Source organism: Buceros rhinoceros, unplaced genomic scaffold (genome assembly GCF_000710305.1).
Source record: "Buceros rhinoceros silvestris isolate BGI_N320 unplaced genomic scaffold, ASM71030v1 scaffold15068, whole genome shotgun sequence".
Lineage (NCBI taxonomy): Eukaryota > Metazoa > Chordata > Aves > Bucerotiformes > Bucerotidae > Buceros > Buceros rhinoceros.
The window spans coordinates 54,602-71,539 of record NW_010428774.1 but is presented as its reverse complement, the minus strand read 5'-3'; the positions used below and the strand labels follow the sequence as shown (position 1 = coordinate 71,539).

General features: G+C 45.1%; 1 protein-coding gene across 1 annotated transcript in view; it reads right to left on the bottom strand.

Annotated features, from left to right (window-relative positions):
- Positions 1-3,596: 3,596 nt before the first annotated feature.
- SYT16 (synaptotagmin XVI) overlaps positions 3,597-16,938 on the bottom strand; it is a 40,108-nt gene continuing 26,766 nt past the window's right edge. The window contains exons 4-5 of the mRNA XM_010142410.1: positions 16,746-16,935; positions 3,597-4,021 (exon numbers count right to left, since the gene is read on the bottom strand). Of these exons, the coding sequence (XP_010140712.1) occupies positions 3,708-4,021; positions 16,746-16,935 (504 nt within the window). The 3' untranslated portion in view covers positions 3,597-3,707. The remainder of the gene's footprint in view (positions 4,022-16,745; positions 16,936-16,938) is intronic.

Genomic DNA, 16,938 nt, shown 5'->3' with positions numbered 1-16,938 from the left:
GACCAAGGAAGGAACAGACTGCAACTAGCTGAACAACGCTGTTAGAGATACAGAGGTGCATCCAGAGCACTTAGCCACAATGTTCTGGGCTTATGCCAGTGCAGTGATTTCCTTCCCACACAATGGTTTCGTGGGCTTTCAGGCTTTTTTCTTTTTTTTTTCAAGAGAAGAAAATCCAAGTAAGCTATAAGGGGATTCCAGACAGTGGTTTCAAAAGGGGATAATTACCTTAGAAAACATGAGTGCATTAGGAAATCTCCACAACCTGGACTTGCAAGAGCCCAAGCGCTTCCAGAAACAGGTCAGCCATTCCTTTCCTGCTTGCTGAACCCCACATGGGCCTCCCACAGCTCTTCTCCCTACTTGGAGCCCCAGAGAAACAGAGATCAGGCATCAGCACCTCTGTGGATGGAGGCCAGTTGAACACAGGGCCCCGAGTCCACTGACCTTCGGCAACTGCGAGCTAAGTGCAAGCTGAGATTCCCAAGGAATGGAAATCTTTCTGAAAATTCAGTCCTGTCAGCCACTTCAAAGGAAACAAGGGGTTAAAGCAGTGACTGAAAGGGTAGTGGCATTTACATAAGAAAGACCATGAGCACAAGCCCAGCCTGTATCAATATTAGCAATGACTAATTCAATCTGTCAACGGGAAGAATTACGGGAGCTCTGGAATATGGGGGAGCTGCTGCAAAGCCTTCACTTCACAGACAGTCAATACTGAAGAGAAAAATAAACCACAAAAGCAACAAAAATTGCAAAATACAGCTAGCAAGCACAAGCACCCTCACTCAGCACTGCGTTCATCCCAAGACTCCTAAATGCTCCCATTGCTTCAACAGGAACTTAACGCACTGCTCAAGGCACGGATGTGCCAACAGGTTTAGCAGCAGCTGCAAAAGCCCAGTGCTCCCCTTGCCTCATCCCTTTTCCCTTCCATCCAAATTTTTCTGGTCAGGCTAAAATGTTGTTGAAAGGACGCAGCAACCCACTTCCATCAGAGAGGAAAGTTTTAACAGGTGCTCAGATACTAACTTACTCTAAGTAAGCTATTTGCACTTGCTTTCCTCTGACTCCCAATACTCTACACCGAAATTATATATTAAAATGCAATTCCATTAATGCTGTATCTTCAGAAAAGATCTTCATGTGGAAACAGGATGGAAGTCCAAAACCAGTTTACTTCATTGCTTTTGAAAATTATCTTTTCCAAGAATTTTATTTTAATTACAAATCTGTGTTATCTCCAGTTCACTGCCGAAACATATCACACTTTTCCCTTAGCTAATCATGAAGCATAAGCAACATTTTGCAGGTTCAAGAAGTTATAAAGAGAATCTCGGTAAGTTTATTATGCATACACTTCCCAGATAATAAAATTACTTATAAACACTTGTATATACATTTTACGCAGTTCATGATAAAAGATGCAGAGATTGGAAAACAACCGAACTCAGCAAATGCACCTTTTGACTTGGGCAGTTTCCTATTTTTTTTTTTCTTTCCCCCCACAAGAAAAGTACATGATAAAAAAACCACTTCTATTCTGCTGGTTACCACTCAAACGCACATTTTCTCTCGCGTTGGTAATATATCAGCATTAACAGTGCAGCCAAAAATGTATTTGTTGCTGAGCTGTATTTGGGTTAGATCGTGCTTTGTGATATAAAGCCCTAGTAGTGCAGAGCAGATGCAACGCCAGCTTATCTGGGCAGCGGAAGATAACCCTTCTGCATAGGATACCGACGATTTAACCAGAAAAATGATGCTCAAGACAGGTAAGTGATAAGAACATATAAATCCACGGCCTGTAGAAAAATTTGTATCACCTAGACCAGAAGTCTTTCTACACCAGATCATTCTGTCTGCCTCATAAGGACAGGCAAAGCCTGTGTGTATGACACCAAGGGATAACCTGTGTGTGTCAGGCCCTGCGGGGCAGCGGTGAGATACACCTGGATGTGACGCAAACCAGCGCCAAGGCTCAATTTTGGTCTAACAGCCAGTGCCAATAATTTGCACCAGTTAGATTTGCACAGCACCATTGAAGGCAAGGAGATAACTGTGGTGCAATGGGAGGCAGAATTTGGTGCCAGGTCTCAGAAAGTAACAAAAATAAAACATGAAGCGATTCAGTAGAGACAAACCTTTTCAGCAAAGTATTGCCTGTGCCTTGCTACCATCAGCAAGGATGGAGGAATGCCCGTCTCCTAGAGAGCACAGAGAACAGGAGATGGGGAAGCTGATAGTACTGGGAGATCTTAGCACCTTACTGCCTGCATGCCATCCCTACACTAGAGGATGAACATCCTCTGCTGCGTCGCACACGTCATCACAGCTTGCAACCACTGAACTTTTGATAGTCAAGTAGCAGACTAAGACATGTCCCCCATCCATCGTCTCCATGGCTTTAGCTTGCAGAGGCAGAAAAAAGGATTAAAATGGAAAATGACAGCATAGTCTGAAAAGTAACCACATAAAAGTGTCAGCAAGTCTGCTCTCCTTGTTTGTTTTCAGTCAGGGGCAGGAAGTGTAATACTTCTCCCCGGCGCCAGTGCAGCAGAGCCAGCAGCCCCTCTAGAAGGGTCCCCTGGATCCTATTCCTTGCCTGCAGAAGAGCTCGCCCTGAAGATGAGGTGACATGGTCTGGCATCCTCTACTGCTCAGCGTGCCAAAACCAGTCCCCTTTCAGATCCCGAGAAGATATTACAGGATAGCATGTTTGAAGAAGAGCTTTTGCCAAACTGAGTTGTGCTTCGCTGAATCGCAGGGAAACCATCTAAAGCCTTCCTGTGCAATGCCCACAGAAAGGCTTCTCTGAATGAACCTCACTTTTCAAAACCAAACACATGGGCAAAACAATGATGCAGAAGAGAGTACTCCAGGCACAAAGGTGGATGTGCAGCTTGTTCTGGTCTTTTTTTTGGTACTTGTGATGACAGAAGCCGTGAGCTTCAAGTAAGCATCTAGACATGCATTGTATAATTGCAATAGAAAACAGGTGCTAGCTGTCTCTCGTGCAAACCTATGGCAATGCAGGCCAACAAGTGCCCAGGATGCCTAATTAAAAATACTGCTAGTGATTAGTCCTAATATCAATTGTTAGTACAGAAGAACAGTAATAATGTCTAGGCACTTAAAAGTCGACAGAGAATTCAGGAGTGCTTTCCCATGCTGCCTGAAAAATATATCATCTGGTCTACAGTGGTATCAAATGCTTATTTCTAGGACTTAGAAACAGAGTAATAAAAGGGAGAGAACATGATCTGCATGCAGGTTAGCCTTTCTGTGAGCTATCTGCGTGTCAAGAATATTTGCAAACTCCATTAATATAAATAAGGGGAGAGAGGAAAGAGAGAGTTTACCCCAGAAGAAAACAGCATCAAAAACAGTCTGTGATGATTAAGCTTATGTCAAAATGTGCAAAACAATAACCAAGGAAAGGGTTTTGAAGGTCTTCCCATTGCTTCTTCCCAGGGTCAATTATTTGGATGTAGAAAATACAGGACAACCTGGAAAGACAAGAACTAAACTTGTTTCCCAGGCCTCACCACCTTTAACACCCGTGACTGCTGACACTGAGAAGTCAGGTTAAAGTGTACGTGACCTGTCACAGCACAGGGCTTGCCATGGGATGGCTGTTTTCTGCTGACTGAGAACCAGGGAAGACAGCCCATAGGCCCAGGTCCCGCAGGCTGCCCTAGTAACCACTAGGACTCCAGCAGCGTGTGCCACCTGCAAACCTGTGACCCCTTTGATTCCTTCATTTCCTGCCAATGGCTTTCCTCTTCCTCTCCGCTGCTGTTCTGACCCATAGAAATCCAGCCAATCATCTCTTTGCGCTTCATGCTGCGTCTGTTGTATATGGAGATCATTAGCGTGACATCAGAGAGCTGGAAGAGGGCAACCTGGAAGATGAAAGTTTCCTTGTAGACAGGGTTGGGCTGTCCTCGACGGATGGAGGTCTTGCAGCGAGATGTCTCCTGACCCACAGAGTTGAGTAGGCAGAGCTTTCCGTAGGTGTCTAGGACAAAAAAGAGGAAATAATATGTTTGGCACAGGCGACAGACTAAATGAAAACTCCAAGCTGTCAACATAAGTACACAAGAACCTCCAATTAGAGTAGCTTTTTCTGTAGTGAGTAACATAGGAGGGCTGTTGGACTGCCCTCCTTAGTAAAATCGGTAGATGAGAAGCAGCAGGTGAAAGGCACCCCTTACATTTCCTCATATTCAGCTGAGGAGAAAAAGGAGTGAAACTGATGCATGTTTCAGCCCCGCTCTCTTGGAAAGAGCAGCAAATCTGCTTCCCATGCCTGGCAAATCTGTCTAAGACTAACCAGAACTATGAACATCTCTACGGATTCTCTACATCAAGTGGTGTGTCTCCACCTTCCCTTCTCCTTCAAAATCAAGCTTTGTTGAGGCTGTCTCACCAGAGCCTCTCTTGGCTGCACTTGCCTCCCCTCCACTCTCCTTTGAAAGAATGTCTCTATGACCTATGATTTGAGATAGCAAACTTAAAGGGTCCTGAAAAAGAGGAAAAGGAAACCTGCATACACAATGAAATGACTTGATCTCGCAGTTTCAAGGTTGTTTTCAAATTCTCATCTTTTTTTGGTGGACTCGAGATCAATTTTATTCACTATTTAAGTCAATACAAGGAGTAAAAACACTTAGCAGATACAGGGAAAAGATGGTCCAAGTCAGCATTCCTGTAAATCCACCCTTAGAACTCTTGCTGCCTCTGGTATTAATTAGTTCACCCCTGTTATGTGGTTGCTAATACTGTGCTCTCAGGCAGAGCTCTGTGGTCCCCACACGCCGCAGATCCAGCTCAGTCTAAGTTTTCACCTGGCTCTGCACATGACGTTAACAGATCTCTTGGCTAGAAAAGTCTCCCCCTAACCCCTTCGTAATCTGTGCCCGGATTTCTGCAAGCGAGGATTATTTTGGAGTGTGCTGAGGATAGGAAATAAATAACAAGCTTCAGTCTCTTGTCTACACCATGTCTATCCTCTTCTGTTCCCGTTTGATGTGCTATTTTACGCACTTATCTACTGAGCCACGCAAGGTGTGAAATTACACTTCAGGTGTGAAAACACTTCTGTGTCTCCAAAGCAGGGCTTTCCGCTCTCTCAAACTGTTCCACTGAAAAAGCTGTCAGGAGACTGACAATCGAGGAGCAAATCGTGAGCCTGCACAGCTGCACAGCTCTCAAGTTACTGCGGGGAAAGTTCAGCCCAGTCATTAGCTGAGGGTGCCAGCCGGCTCCCAGCATAACACTGGAGATGAAGTAGACCTTGCCAACAAAGACCTACTCGTTAGACAGAAAAGCAAAGCTCTGACATGAAATAGTTTCCTGACTGTATCTGGGAAGGAAAGAACTGCTTTATCAATTCCCACAGTAATATTCAATGCTGGTGGTGCTGAGGGACTCAAATCTGTAACAACCCGTCAGAAACAAAGCCCAAGAGAAGACTCTCTTCTAGCTCGACTCAGTGTGAAACCACACAAGGTAACTAACTACCAGACACTATCTCCTGCAGTACTCGTAGAGATGCCACTTTGCTTCACACTGACAAACCATAAGGTGCACTGAAGCATTCTTCACGTGGAAGTCCTGGTTGCTGGTCTGAGGCTGTGGGGAACTCCCTGGAAATAGAGATAATTGGGGAATAAGGGTTTTATGGATTTTTTTAAAATGTATTCAACCCATCTCCCTTTGGTTTGTTTTTTTGTTGTTGGTGGTTGGTTGGATTTTTTTTTTGGTAAGTAAAGGATTTCAAAATAGTGAAAAATCTCCACCAGGCTGATTTTTAAATACAATCAGCAGCTAATTAGAACACTTCCCTGTTTGAATTTCAATTTTTTTTTCAGATTGAAAGCTTACATTTTCTACATAATTTCAGTGCATTTTCCAAACCAGTCACATTTACAGGCAGAAAACTGAAGGAGCTCATTTCTCCTGACGTGCAGGAGAAGAGTGTTGAGACCTAGGAATTGATGGAGATGGAGACCTGGCCCAATACCTCCTTTTTTCTCTATGGATGTCCTTGATGTCATACCCCTTTCCCCACCACCCTCTGAGAACTGCTTTGCTGAGGGTGAAGCATTTGACTGGCACCATAGCAGGGGCTGGGAATGGGCTGCAAGGGCAGAGCTGGGGCGTGGAGCAGCACTGGTAAAGGTCCTGCCCCTGCACCCCTTGGCAGCTCCTGGGAGGGCGTCCCTGACTGCGCAGGGGCGGGGATGGGCAGAGTGGAGAAGCAGTCCTCAGCCAAGCGCAGCTACAAACACCCTAACTGCTGTCCCACCTCAGCACGGCAATGTGCTACACAACTAACAGCAGATGAAGTACTTTTTTAGCTTATCTTCCCATGCTACGCGAGGGAAAGGTCACCCACACATGCCTGTATCTTATTTTTCTGAGAAGATGGGGAAAGGACTGAGGTTGAGATTTTTCTCTCAGTAAACTTTCTATCATCCTTCCTTCTGACTGCCACCGGTATTGACAGCTCAGGGAGGATTCAACACACCTAACTGCAGGCACAGTCATTTCAGCGGTTCCCAAAGCAGTCAACCAAATAATTATAATCAGTACCACCAAAGAAGCATATGGCATAATCCAGCAGCGATCTAGTAGACAATGCTACCATTACAGATGATTGAGATCTTAGTACTAAAGCAAGCGCCACAGCTAAAACACCTCATAGGATGCTGTTTGAGGGTGTCCCAGTTAATTTTCCAGGCGATGAATGGATGAGTTTCTTGCAGTCATAAACTCTAGGATGTCACATCACTGACTTAGGTGTCTTTTGCAAGTGAGGAGTAATACAGTTGGCTTTAAAGCAAACAGAGCATCGCATGACCAGCGACTTAAACTCAACAGAGATCAAAGTCAGAAAACTGGGCTTTTTCTTTAATACACGTCAGATCGGCTACACAGTCTGCACCAAGGCCCTGTCTATACAGTACCAAGGTCAGTGGGGATGCTGCAAGTATGAGCTGGATCAGGTGAGAACATGCAGACTGGAAGAAAACTATGCTCAGGGCAGAGGTATTCATGCCCACGTAAATACAGGCACAAAACCAGTGCAAGTGACAACTAAATCAGGCTGCTAATTCTCGAATTTCTTCCACTGGGTGTATTTTACCAGCCAAAAGAACCAAGCTTGCCTGAACAGAAATTAGAGTAGGTGTAGATAGTATATATTTAGCATCTGAAATTTGCTTTGCAGAGCTGGTACGTGTGAGGCTGAGCTGTTATTCTGCTTCAGTAACTACATTTTAAAATTGTGGTTTGCCCTCATTGCATGGTACTCTTTGCAGCATCTTTTCAGGTGTCTCATCATGAAGCCCTTCCCAGTTCTCCTTGTGGTCCAGTCTGGTCCTCTGAGACAGAAGGCTCTCCCCTCCGGTTGGCTTTACTAAAGAAAACCCACTCCTGGCTGCACGGTGAAATTAGTGGAACCACAGCAAGGACAAACTTGAACCTTTACTGAGGAATGTATGTGAGAGCGCATCTATTCGTTACGAAGGCAAGCATTTTCCATCTAATTACATGCTCCGGTTCAGTAATGGCCTCATTACTGGGGTATCTCAGCACTCTACGCTCTTCAGTGTATTTACTTTCATGCCACTTCTGTCAACCACAGGAGAAGAGAAATTAAGGCTTACGTTCTTTAAAATGCCTAAGTGCTCACCTTCTATTTAGACACCAATCTCACTGACATGAAGAAAAGCAAAATCCCTTAATCTCTGGGAGTGTCTGAGTCTGCAGCTTGCCCATGGTTACACAAAAGTCTGTGAAGAAGCAAGAACAAAGTCTAATTTTTCCGAGACCAATTTTAGCCCTGCAGACAGCAGGCTCTCCTTCCCATAAAGCCTTTGGAGCAGAAGGTGATCGTTTTTCTCTAAACTCGTATTTCATCTCTGGTATGAGCGGACTGAACAATGTTCACGTATACATAAAATATCAACACCTCTGCATTTAATACAAGAGTGAAAAGCACTAAATCAAGAAAAGCTGCAAGAAGCCAGACACATTTTGGGCTGACGCTGCATAATCTTACTCCAGAGGTTTGGCCAAACCTCTCCTCGTGACAACTGCTCTGTCTCCATCAATACTGCCCCAACCATAAAACACCTCTTGAGAGCTCATCTGCAAAGGCAATCAGTTTATCCGCGATTCTTCTAATGACCCATTTCTGTCATCATCCTTCTAAAGGAACTAACTGATAATGACAACTCAGGGGAATAATCAACTATAATTTATACGTTCCTGTTTTTGGAGCAGGGACCATAGCGTGCGTTCTGCTTTCATTTACCCTGAGCTCCACCATGATTAATAAAGCTGACCCGTGAACAAAAACACTGCAAATACAAAAGTTTCTAACCCCCTGCTTGAATATATATTTAGAAAGGAAATAAACAACCAAAGACTCCTGACCCCTCAGGTCTGTGGACTGCAGGGTACAACACAGTGCCGTATGGACATTCCCTCCCACGCTCCAGGCAAGCTAGCTCATTTCCAAAAGCAGTATAACCACGTCAGCATCCTGCAATCCAGACTAATAACAGCCCCAGTAAAATAAAGCCTGGGGCCTAGAGTTTAATTTCTCCCAGCCGGCATGCCCCCGCTCTAAGCCAGCGTAATAAATGGCAGCATTGCATAGCGAAGCAGCCCCAGAGCTCAGCTCCACGCTACTCTGTACAGTGCAGCTCAACGCGAGGTCTCAGTTTGAGACCCAGAAGACTGATGCTCCATTAGCCACGGCTTTACCTCCCTAATAAACCAGCAGTGGAGCAGAAATACTCTGAACCCATCTCCCTGCAGCTGGATGGGGAAAGAGCAAGGAGGAGAATTGGACCCAAGCTTTTGCTCCCAACCCCACATCGTGAAAGTCTGGATTAGGCCAGAGGCAGCTCGTGGCCAAATCATACAAGAGCTGAGAGCTGCCTACTCCGTTGCTCAGGAGCCAACTTTTCTTCCTCTCTTCCACCAAGTCTCTGCTACTCAGGTTCCCTCTCCCGTGGCTGGCAGGTCTCACGCAAGGGAGAGGCTGTGATCTGGCAACCTTCATGACATTTGAGTCATCAAGAGAACAGACCAGCAATGCCTAATTTAAAACACACAGAAAGCAGCACACTGCTCCCAGAAGCACTGTTTGGCCTGAGGGGAGGTAACTGCCAGCACCAGTGGCTTGTTCCATTCAAGGAGACAGGCTGCAGAGGGGCAGCAGACAAGGGCTCCCTGGAAGCAATGCCCAGGTCTCTCGGGAAGGACAGCTGCTTCCAGAGAGCCTCTGAGCTCAGTTCCTTGGGGACCCTACTCTGCTGCCACAACTCACCATGTCCACTGCATTTCACAGTGTCAGCCCTCACCTGGGACACGTGTCAGGCTGCGGAGCCAGCATAGCACCTTCCCACGCTCTCCAGCCCTGAGGAGGTGCAGCTTTAGTCAGGTTTACACAGGCAGAACTCAGACACCTCTCCAGATGCACAAAATGATTCTCCTCTAATAAGGGCATTTCAACGCTTTCCACAAGGTAAGTCGGGCTTTATTGCATTGCTGCCGTCTCAGAGAGAGGGTGGGAACTTGAACCGCGAGTGTATCAGAAAGCATGAATGCACACTTTCTCAGCAACAGCAATGGTAGCAGCATGAGGTAAGGATGCTTAAGCCTGGCTTTTCCCATCTCCAGCAGTGGTGCCTACAGGCATGGCTTTGTTACACAGCCTGTCATCAGATCTGCAAACACTGCTCTGTAGTCACTGCAGATTTGCACTCAGCATTCACCTCCAAGTGAAATTTGGAATTGGGAGAGTTCTACCCTGGAAGCAGTGGCTCTGTCTTCTGCTTGTTTTGGGATGGGGGGGGAAAAAAAAAGAAGTAATTTTTTTTCTTATTCACAACTATGAGAATGGTAGATGCATCACAATACGTTCCACTTCGAATGCACTCCTTTGCTTCAGAGATACCTTCATTTTTATACCTGGCAAGAGTAACATGGATTAGACTTTCCAGAGACCTTTTAGGAATATAAAACTACTGAAAACATTAGTGGATAACCACATGGCATCACTGGATGTCTAATTATCATGGAACATCCCCCACAAAAACTGCTCCTTAAAAGTTCACTTTTCTGAGCCTAATCATCAACCAGCTCCAGGTCTCATATATGGTGGGAAGACCTGTACCAGGTCAGTCCATCCACCAACAGTATTCGATAGCACATGCCTCAGCAAGTCTATAAAAATATTGCAAAGATGACCTATGCTGATTTGCTCACAAGTTCTCTCCCAGTCCCCCAGTAATGAAGTTCAACAAGGTCAAGTGCCAGGTCCTGTACATGGGTCAGGGCAATCCTAAGCACAAAGCCAGGCTGAGTGGAGAATGGATTGAGAGCAGCCCTGAGGAGAAGGACTTGAGGGTGTTGGTTGATGAGAAGCTCAGCATGACCTGGCAAGGTGCACTTGCAACCCAGAAGGCCAACCGTATCCTGGGCTGCAGCAAAAGCAGCATGGCTAGAAGGTCAAGAGAGTGGATTCTCCCCCTTTACTCTGCTCTCATGAGACTCCAACTTGGAGAACTGCATCCATCTCTGGGGTCCCCAACAGAAAGAGGACATGGACCTGTTGGAGCAAGTGCAGAGGGCCACGAGGATGATCAGAGGACTGGAATCCCTCTGCTGTGAGGACAGGCTGAGAGAGTTGGGGATTTTCAGCCTGGAGAAGAGAAAGCTCCGGGAAGACCTTATAGCAGCCTTCCCCTACCTAAAGGGGGCCTACAAGAAAGCTGGAGAAAGACTCTTTACAAGGGCATGTAGTGATAGGACAAGGGATAATGGCTTTAAACTGAAAGAAGGTAGATTTAGATTACATGTAAGGAAGAAGTTCTGCACTGTGAGGTACTGGAACACATTGCCCAGAGAGGCTGTGGATGTGCCCTCCTTGGAAGTGCTGAAGGCCAGGCTGGATGGGGCTTTGGGCAATCTGGTCTAGAAGGTGTCCCTGCCCATGGCAGGGGGGTTGGAACTAGATGATCTTTAAGGTCCATTCCAACCCAGAGTATTCTGTGATTCTCTGATTTGTGACTCAAGAACTTCTTCAGTCAGAGGCAGTGTCTTCATATTTAATGCCCCTCAGTGGATCTTTTTTCATGAACTTGTCCTGTGCTGAACCAAACCCAAGTACACTTCTAGCATCCATGACATCCTGCTGTGAGGAGCTCAATAGCATAAGTGAATAGTTGTCTCCTGTTCTGGACCTGTTACACCCTCAATCCATTTAATGCTCCTTTGGTTTTGTATCTGGAGAGACAACAAACAACTGTTGCCAATTTACTTTCTCAATGACACTTCTGATTTCAGAGACCTTCGTGAAATCTTCACCCGTCTCCCTCTGCCATAGCATTGCAGGAGGTGCAGTGTATTCAGCTGCAGCTCGCTGAAAGCTGTTCCCATAACCCTGGCTGTCTCCAGCACTCCTCACAACATCTTTCCAGTTCTGCCATATTATATTTGAATAGAGGGAGACAGAATTGTACATGTATTCATTACACCAGTGACTATATTTACAGTCAAATATCAATTTTTAATTTTGCTCTCTGTATACTTCTAACCTTTAATTTGTTTTTCCCATTACCCCTACTGACCCTTCAGTGGATGTTTTCCTGGAGCTATTTACTATAAGCCTAATACTTCACTCCCAAGTGGCTCTGAGTCCATCCTGATTAAGTTTGAATTCCACCCCTACCCCCGTACAATATCTCATATTCATCCACACTTCATCTTCCACCTCACTGCCCAGCTGCTCATTACTGAGACATCCTTCTGGGGCTCCTTGCAGCTGGCCTCATCTTTACCACCCTGAAAAAACTTCCTTCGCTGATCTTACTGTGAGTTTATTCAAGCTATATTCAAGGATGGGCAACAAAAAGATGCAGTAGGAGAGGTGGTCTTGTACAAGCTTACTGTGACCAACTGGCATGTACTCAGCAGCAAGTAGCTGCCCAGCACCTCCACTGCTCTCTGGAGATCTGACTCTGCCCCAGCTCACCCTGATACAGATCGCTCTTCGATTACTGATGAGATGGAAGTGTGAATTACAAACCTTTAGGAGCTCAAGCAAATTCCCTGTTAGAGCAAGATATGTATGTTAAAAGTTAATTTTTTTATTCAGCCTCCTGGTCTGATTTGGAGTAATTAAAGAAATTAATCTGTGCCTTAGTTCTTCAGGAATGAAACAGGAACTTTCCTGCCTTCACAAACAAGTTGATAAAATAAAATCTACTGATGGCATTCAAACACTTTGATACCAGAGCAACAAATACCATGTAAGGATCCTAGTTCGTCTATGGGAGCATCTTCTGTACTTTTTGGCAGTGTTATCTGTGGCTCAGGTTTTCAGACAAGTCTTTAGTCCAGGGTTTTCACTTGTTCCCAGTAGAAATCCTGATAGCTTGTTCTCTCCCTCCTGCCTTTCCCAGCATTAATGCTATTGTATTTGTTTAATGGGGTTAATATGCTGCTGGTATAATAATGATCATGTACGGATGTAATTATTATGTGTGATTAATTCTGCAGCTGCTGAAAAGCCTGGAGGACTTTTCTCAGGCAAGGGAATATCTTTACAATAGTCCTTCTCAAGTTGTATTACACACAGACATAACCCCCCCTAGAAATGCAGAAGGGGAAAGAACGAAGGCTGGGTTAGAGGAGAGAAAGCTGCACCCAAGCAGAGCAGCTGATGAAGGTTAAACATCACACGGGCAGAGACCATCTCTCTGTTGCATGTTTACAGCCTGGCTAGCACAAATGGATCTTGGTCCATCGCTACAATCCCAGGGTACTACTGCCATGTGCATAGTATGTAACCGGTTATAAATTTTTAAAGACGTGTCTGCCACCGCGTAGGCTCCTCACATTCCTTTTTTTATAGTAACGATCCATTGAATGAGCAGACTGGGTTTTGTTCCAGGAAGATACAATACCACAGACCAAGATATGAATCCCTAGCACAGGTTAATGATTTTTACACGAACCAAAAAGAATGAGGTGCACAGCACACAACCCATTAGCGCTCAAATACCTAGGGTGTCCACATCTGACAAAACCGAGGATGTTTTTCTGCATGAGGCTTTTTGGCACACACTGATAATTTACAGTTTGATGCTGCAGCCACACTCTTGAGTGCTCTTAAGTGCTTTGAGTGATAATGGATCTATTTGTGTGATCAGGGATTGTAGACTCAGGCCTATAACTCAGCATGCTCCCCAGAACAATACCCAGATACTTAGCCTTGACCAAACTATCCCTAAATCCCACATACGTGACCTGAAGAGAAGACACTGCCTGCAAGATTTAAGTCTCTGTAAGCTGTCCAGCAGCTTCCTAAACCAGTTATTACCCATGTAAGCACCCATGTCTTTGATATTTACCTGACTCAGTTTAACTCTCCGCATCCCATTCAAAGGTTTAAATGAAGGACAAGATGTGCCCAGGAAAAACTGAGACATGCACAATCTCCTTTCATTCTCCAGCAGACCATCTGTTTTAGCTAACTCTGCAGTGTTTAACACCCAAAATCACCAATGTTCCAGTCCAGTTCCTTCTGCACACAGTGAAATCTGTGCAAGGTCACCAAGGAGGGAGCACATGCGCCGCAGGAGATGCTGAGCTCACCTGTGCAGGACCGCAGGTGGCAGAGAAGAGGGTCAAGGTGGGCAAAAAGCACAGCTGGAGAATTTGCTGTTGTGCGAGATGCTCGCCTGTCATTCCCCATAGCTGCAGCTACCAGCAGCAGCCAGTACAGAAGGCCCTGGGCTGTGACAGGACCACATAAGGATAGTGTATAGGGTCTGCGCATGCAGGGCTGGCAATGGAGACGGATTCTGCCCGTTGACTTCTCTCACTCTTACCATAAATGGCTGCCCTGAATAGCAGTTTGGCTTTGGATTGCAAGTGTCCCAAAGAGCTATTATATCTGAAATCCCCATGATAATTTAAAGACATAAACCACTCCCTCTGAGCCACAAACAACAGCACTGCAAACAGGACGTACGTGAGAAAACAGAAGGGCTGTTTGCTCACCCTCCAGAAAGGGAGACAGCAGCTTTAGTTTTCACCTAGCAGAAAGCTTATCGAGCACCTCATTCAGCCACCAGCATGTTTCAGGCAGGAACGATCAGCGTTCACAGCACTCCTCCGCAGTGCCTGCAGGAGTTATCAGTGACATGCTACCCCAGTATCTGAGACAAGTGCTGGGTTTTTTCCTTCTTTTTAACTTCTTCCAGTTTCTGCTTCACTGGGTTTTCCATTTCTCACCACACTACTCAGAACTTTATAGGCACAGAAGAACAATGCAGAATAAAGAAGAAATGATGTGACTTGGAATAAAAGAAGATTGTGATAGGTTCAGAATTTGCCTGTAATCGTTTATGAATTTCCGTGTTTCACCTAATAACTGGTCTAACACTGAGAGATACTGGTCCGACAATGCTAAAGTTGATCTGGATACAGAAGGGATGTGAAGAAACAACTCAAGATAGCCTTAAAAGCAAAGACGAAAGAACTGTTACAAAACGCTGTCAGGACTATTAGTTTAGGTGGCAGAAAGCTTTGGTTAGTTTATCAACCCGGTTTAACTAGGTTTATCTGAAGCCTTACAAACATCAAAATGGAAAATTCAGGCAGAATCTAAAACAAAAGTTCCCTAAAGGAAAGCCTTTTTCACTCATATCCTGCTCCTGTTCCAATCTCATCAACAAACACAAAATGCTTCTCAAGTTTAAAGATGCTGCCAGCCAAGCCACTGCGCTCCTGTGCACCCACCAGCTAAAAAGATGAATGGGACAAGATGAATCAAGGCAGCTAAACTTCCCCATGCTGAAAGCTAACCTGTTCACACATGGCTAATCCGCCAGACCCCATCCCAGCTGAGGCCCAGGACAGGCACAGCTCCCCAGCACACACCGATGACGGGTTATAGGGTGGCTCAGCTTACTGCCACACACGGAGCTAGACAACTCGAACACAGAAAGCCATTTCTTAGAAGAACACAAAAAATTACCAGTGATTTTGTCATGATACTGCAGGTAGGAAGCTAGAAGGCAACTACTTGATTTCTATAGAGCAAACATTTAATTTATGGGAAAAGAATGGGCATTATAGCACCTGACCCAACCAGACTCAAGACAACTTGTGCAGGGCCCGATTTGAGAACAGAAGTGCTGCATAATCCATATCTTCAGGCAGCTATGAGACAAAACTCCAATACCACAGGCAGATACACGAAAATGTGCCAGAAAAAACTGCAGCACATTAACTTGGACCTATACTGGGACTACTTTAATTTCATTTCTGAGAATAAAACTTTAGGGTATATCTACACTGCCACATATATAAACACAGGCAAGTTTGCTTGCTAGAGCACATGGTAAGACTCTTGTCTTAGTCTACCTTTGTTTTAAACTACTAAAAAGGTCCCAACTTGAAACCTTTTAATAAATCATACATATCCAAAGAAGAAAATGTCTTTAAGTAACTCACGTTATATTGCCACAGATAATACAAGACTAGCTGGGGCTACCGAGGCTGGGGTCACGTGTTTTACTGTTGCACAGACTTGCCTTTAATTCTCGAGGGACTGGTTGATGACACTAGATTATTTCTGTAATATACTGAAGAATGGTTTAGAGGAAACTTAAGATTTCATGTCCATATACTGAAATATTACCTAAATATTTTGCTAGCTCTGGGCCAAAGAGCGCAGCATCTCGCAAAAGCAATCACAGCGTTTTGCAGGCTGGAGATAGTATGTCAAATCCAGTGCATGCGAGGAACTGTAAAAGGTTATTCCCTTTGACAGGCAGGCAACCACATCACAAAAAGCAAACACACCAACAAACAAACCCCCCATTATTTCCCATTGCCATGAGCTGCTGGTTTCAGACAGGAGGCAAAAGGACGATACGAGATGAATACAGCACTGCCATTCAGCCCCTGGACGAGGCACCCCGGCAGAAGAGCAGATAAACCATGAACTACAGCTGCATGACCCCATCTACATCACGGACATTAGCACCATCCATCCACTATCCTGCTCAAGGAATACAAGCACTAACTAAACCTACTGTAAGGCAAGTTCCATTTTTTTACTTTAGGTACTGGAGGAAGGGAACTCAACTCTTGCAATCCAGAAGAGCAACTTTCAAATCTTCTTCCTGCAGAAGATTTTCTTGTGCGGCAGCAGAGAATTCCCAGCAGCAGGATCCCTAAAGGGCCCACAGCACCAGGTCACCTAGTGCTCAGCTGCAGAGCAAGGGGACTAAACAAAGCATATCCCTGGGAAACACTTAATGGCGCTAGGCAGGGCCTCTGTAGGGCAGGTGGTAACATACAATTATCTGAAAAGCGCTTCTTTCTTTTTATGGATCTGCTGAGAGTTACGCTGTGCTTTAGGTACAAAAGAACTTTTGCCATAATCGGATGTTGCAAAGATACATGCCATAAAAAGAGACATTCAGGTATTACTGTCCCATCAGCTGTGTCTTCAGACAATCACCTCCAATTATTGTGCTGTAAAATTTACCAGCACACATATTCGAAATAATGCTTTTAATTTTCAATCAGCTACTCTGCAAGGAAACCCAGCTCAGAAACGGCATAATTGAATATCTTGAGGAAGAAAATAAAAAGCAAATTTCGACTCAATGGTGTTATTTAATAGCAGTGAAAGTACTTACCAGGTGGCCTATTAATTGCAAGGTTTCGGAAATGACTGCCTTTGATCATCTCCACCGACAGCCGCCCCGTTGTGGCATTGTACGACAATCCCACGAGCAGCTCTGGCACCCCTCCATGCGACAGGGACTGTGTTGAAGAAGCGCTATCACTGTGAGAGATTGCTGACAGACTAAGCTGAGAGTCTGCACTCTG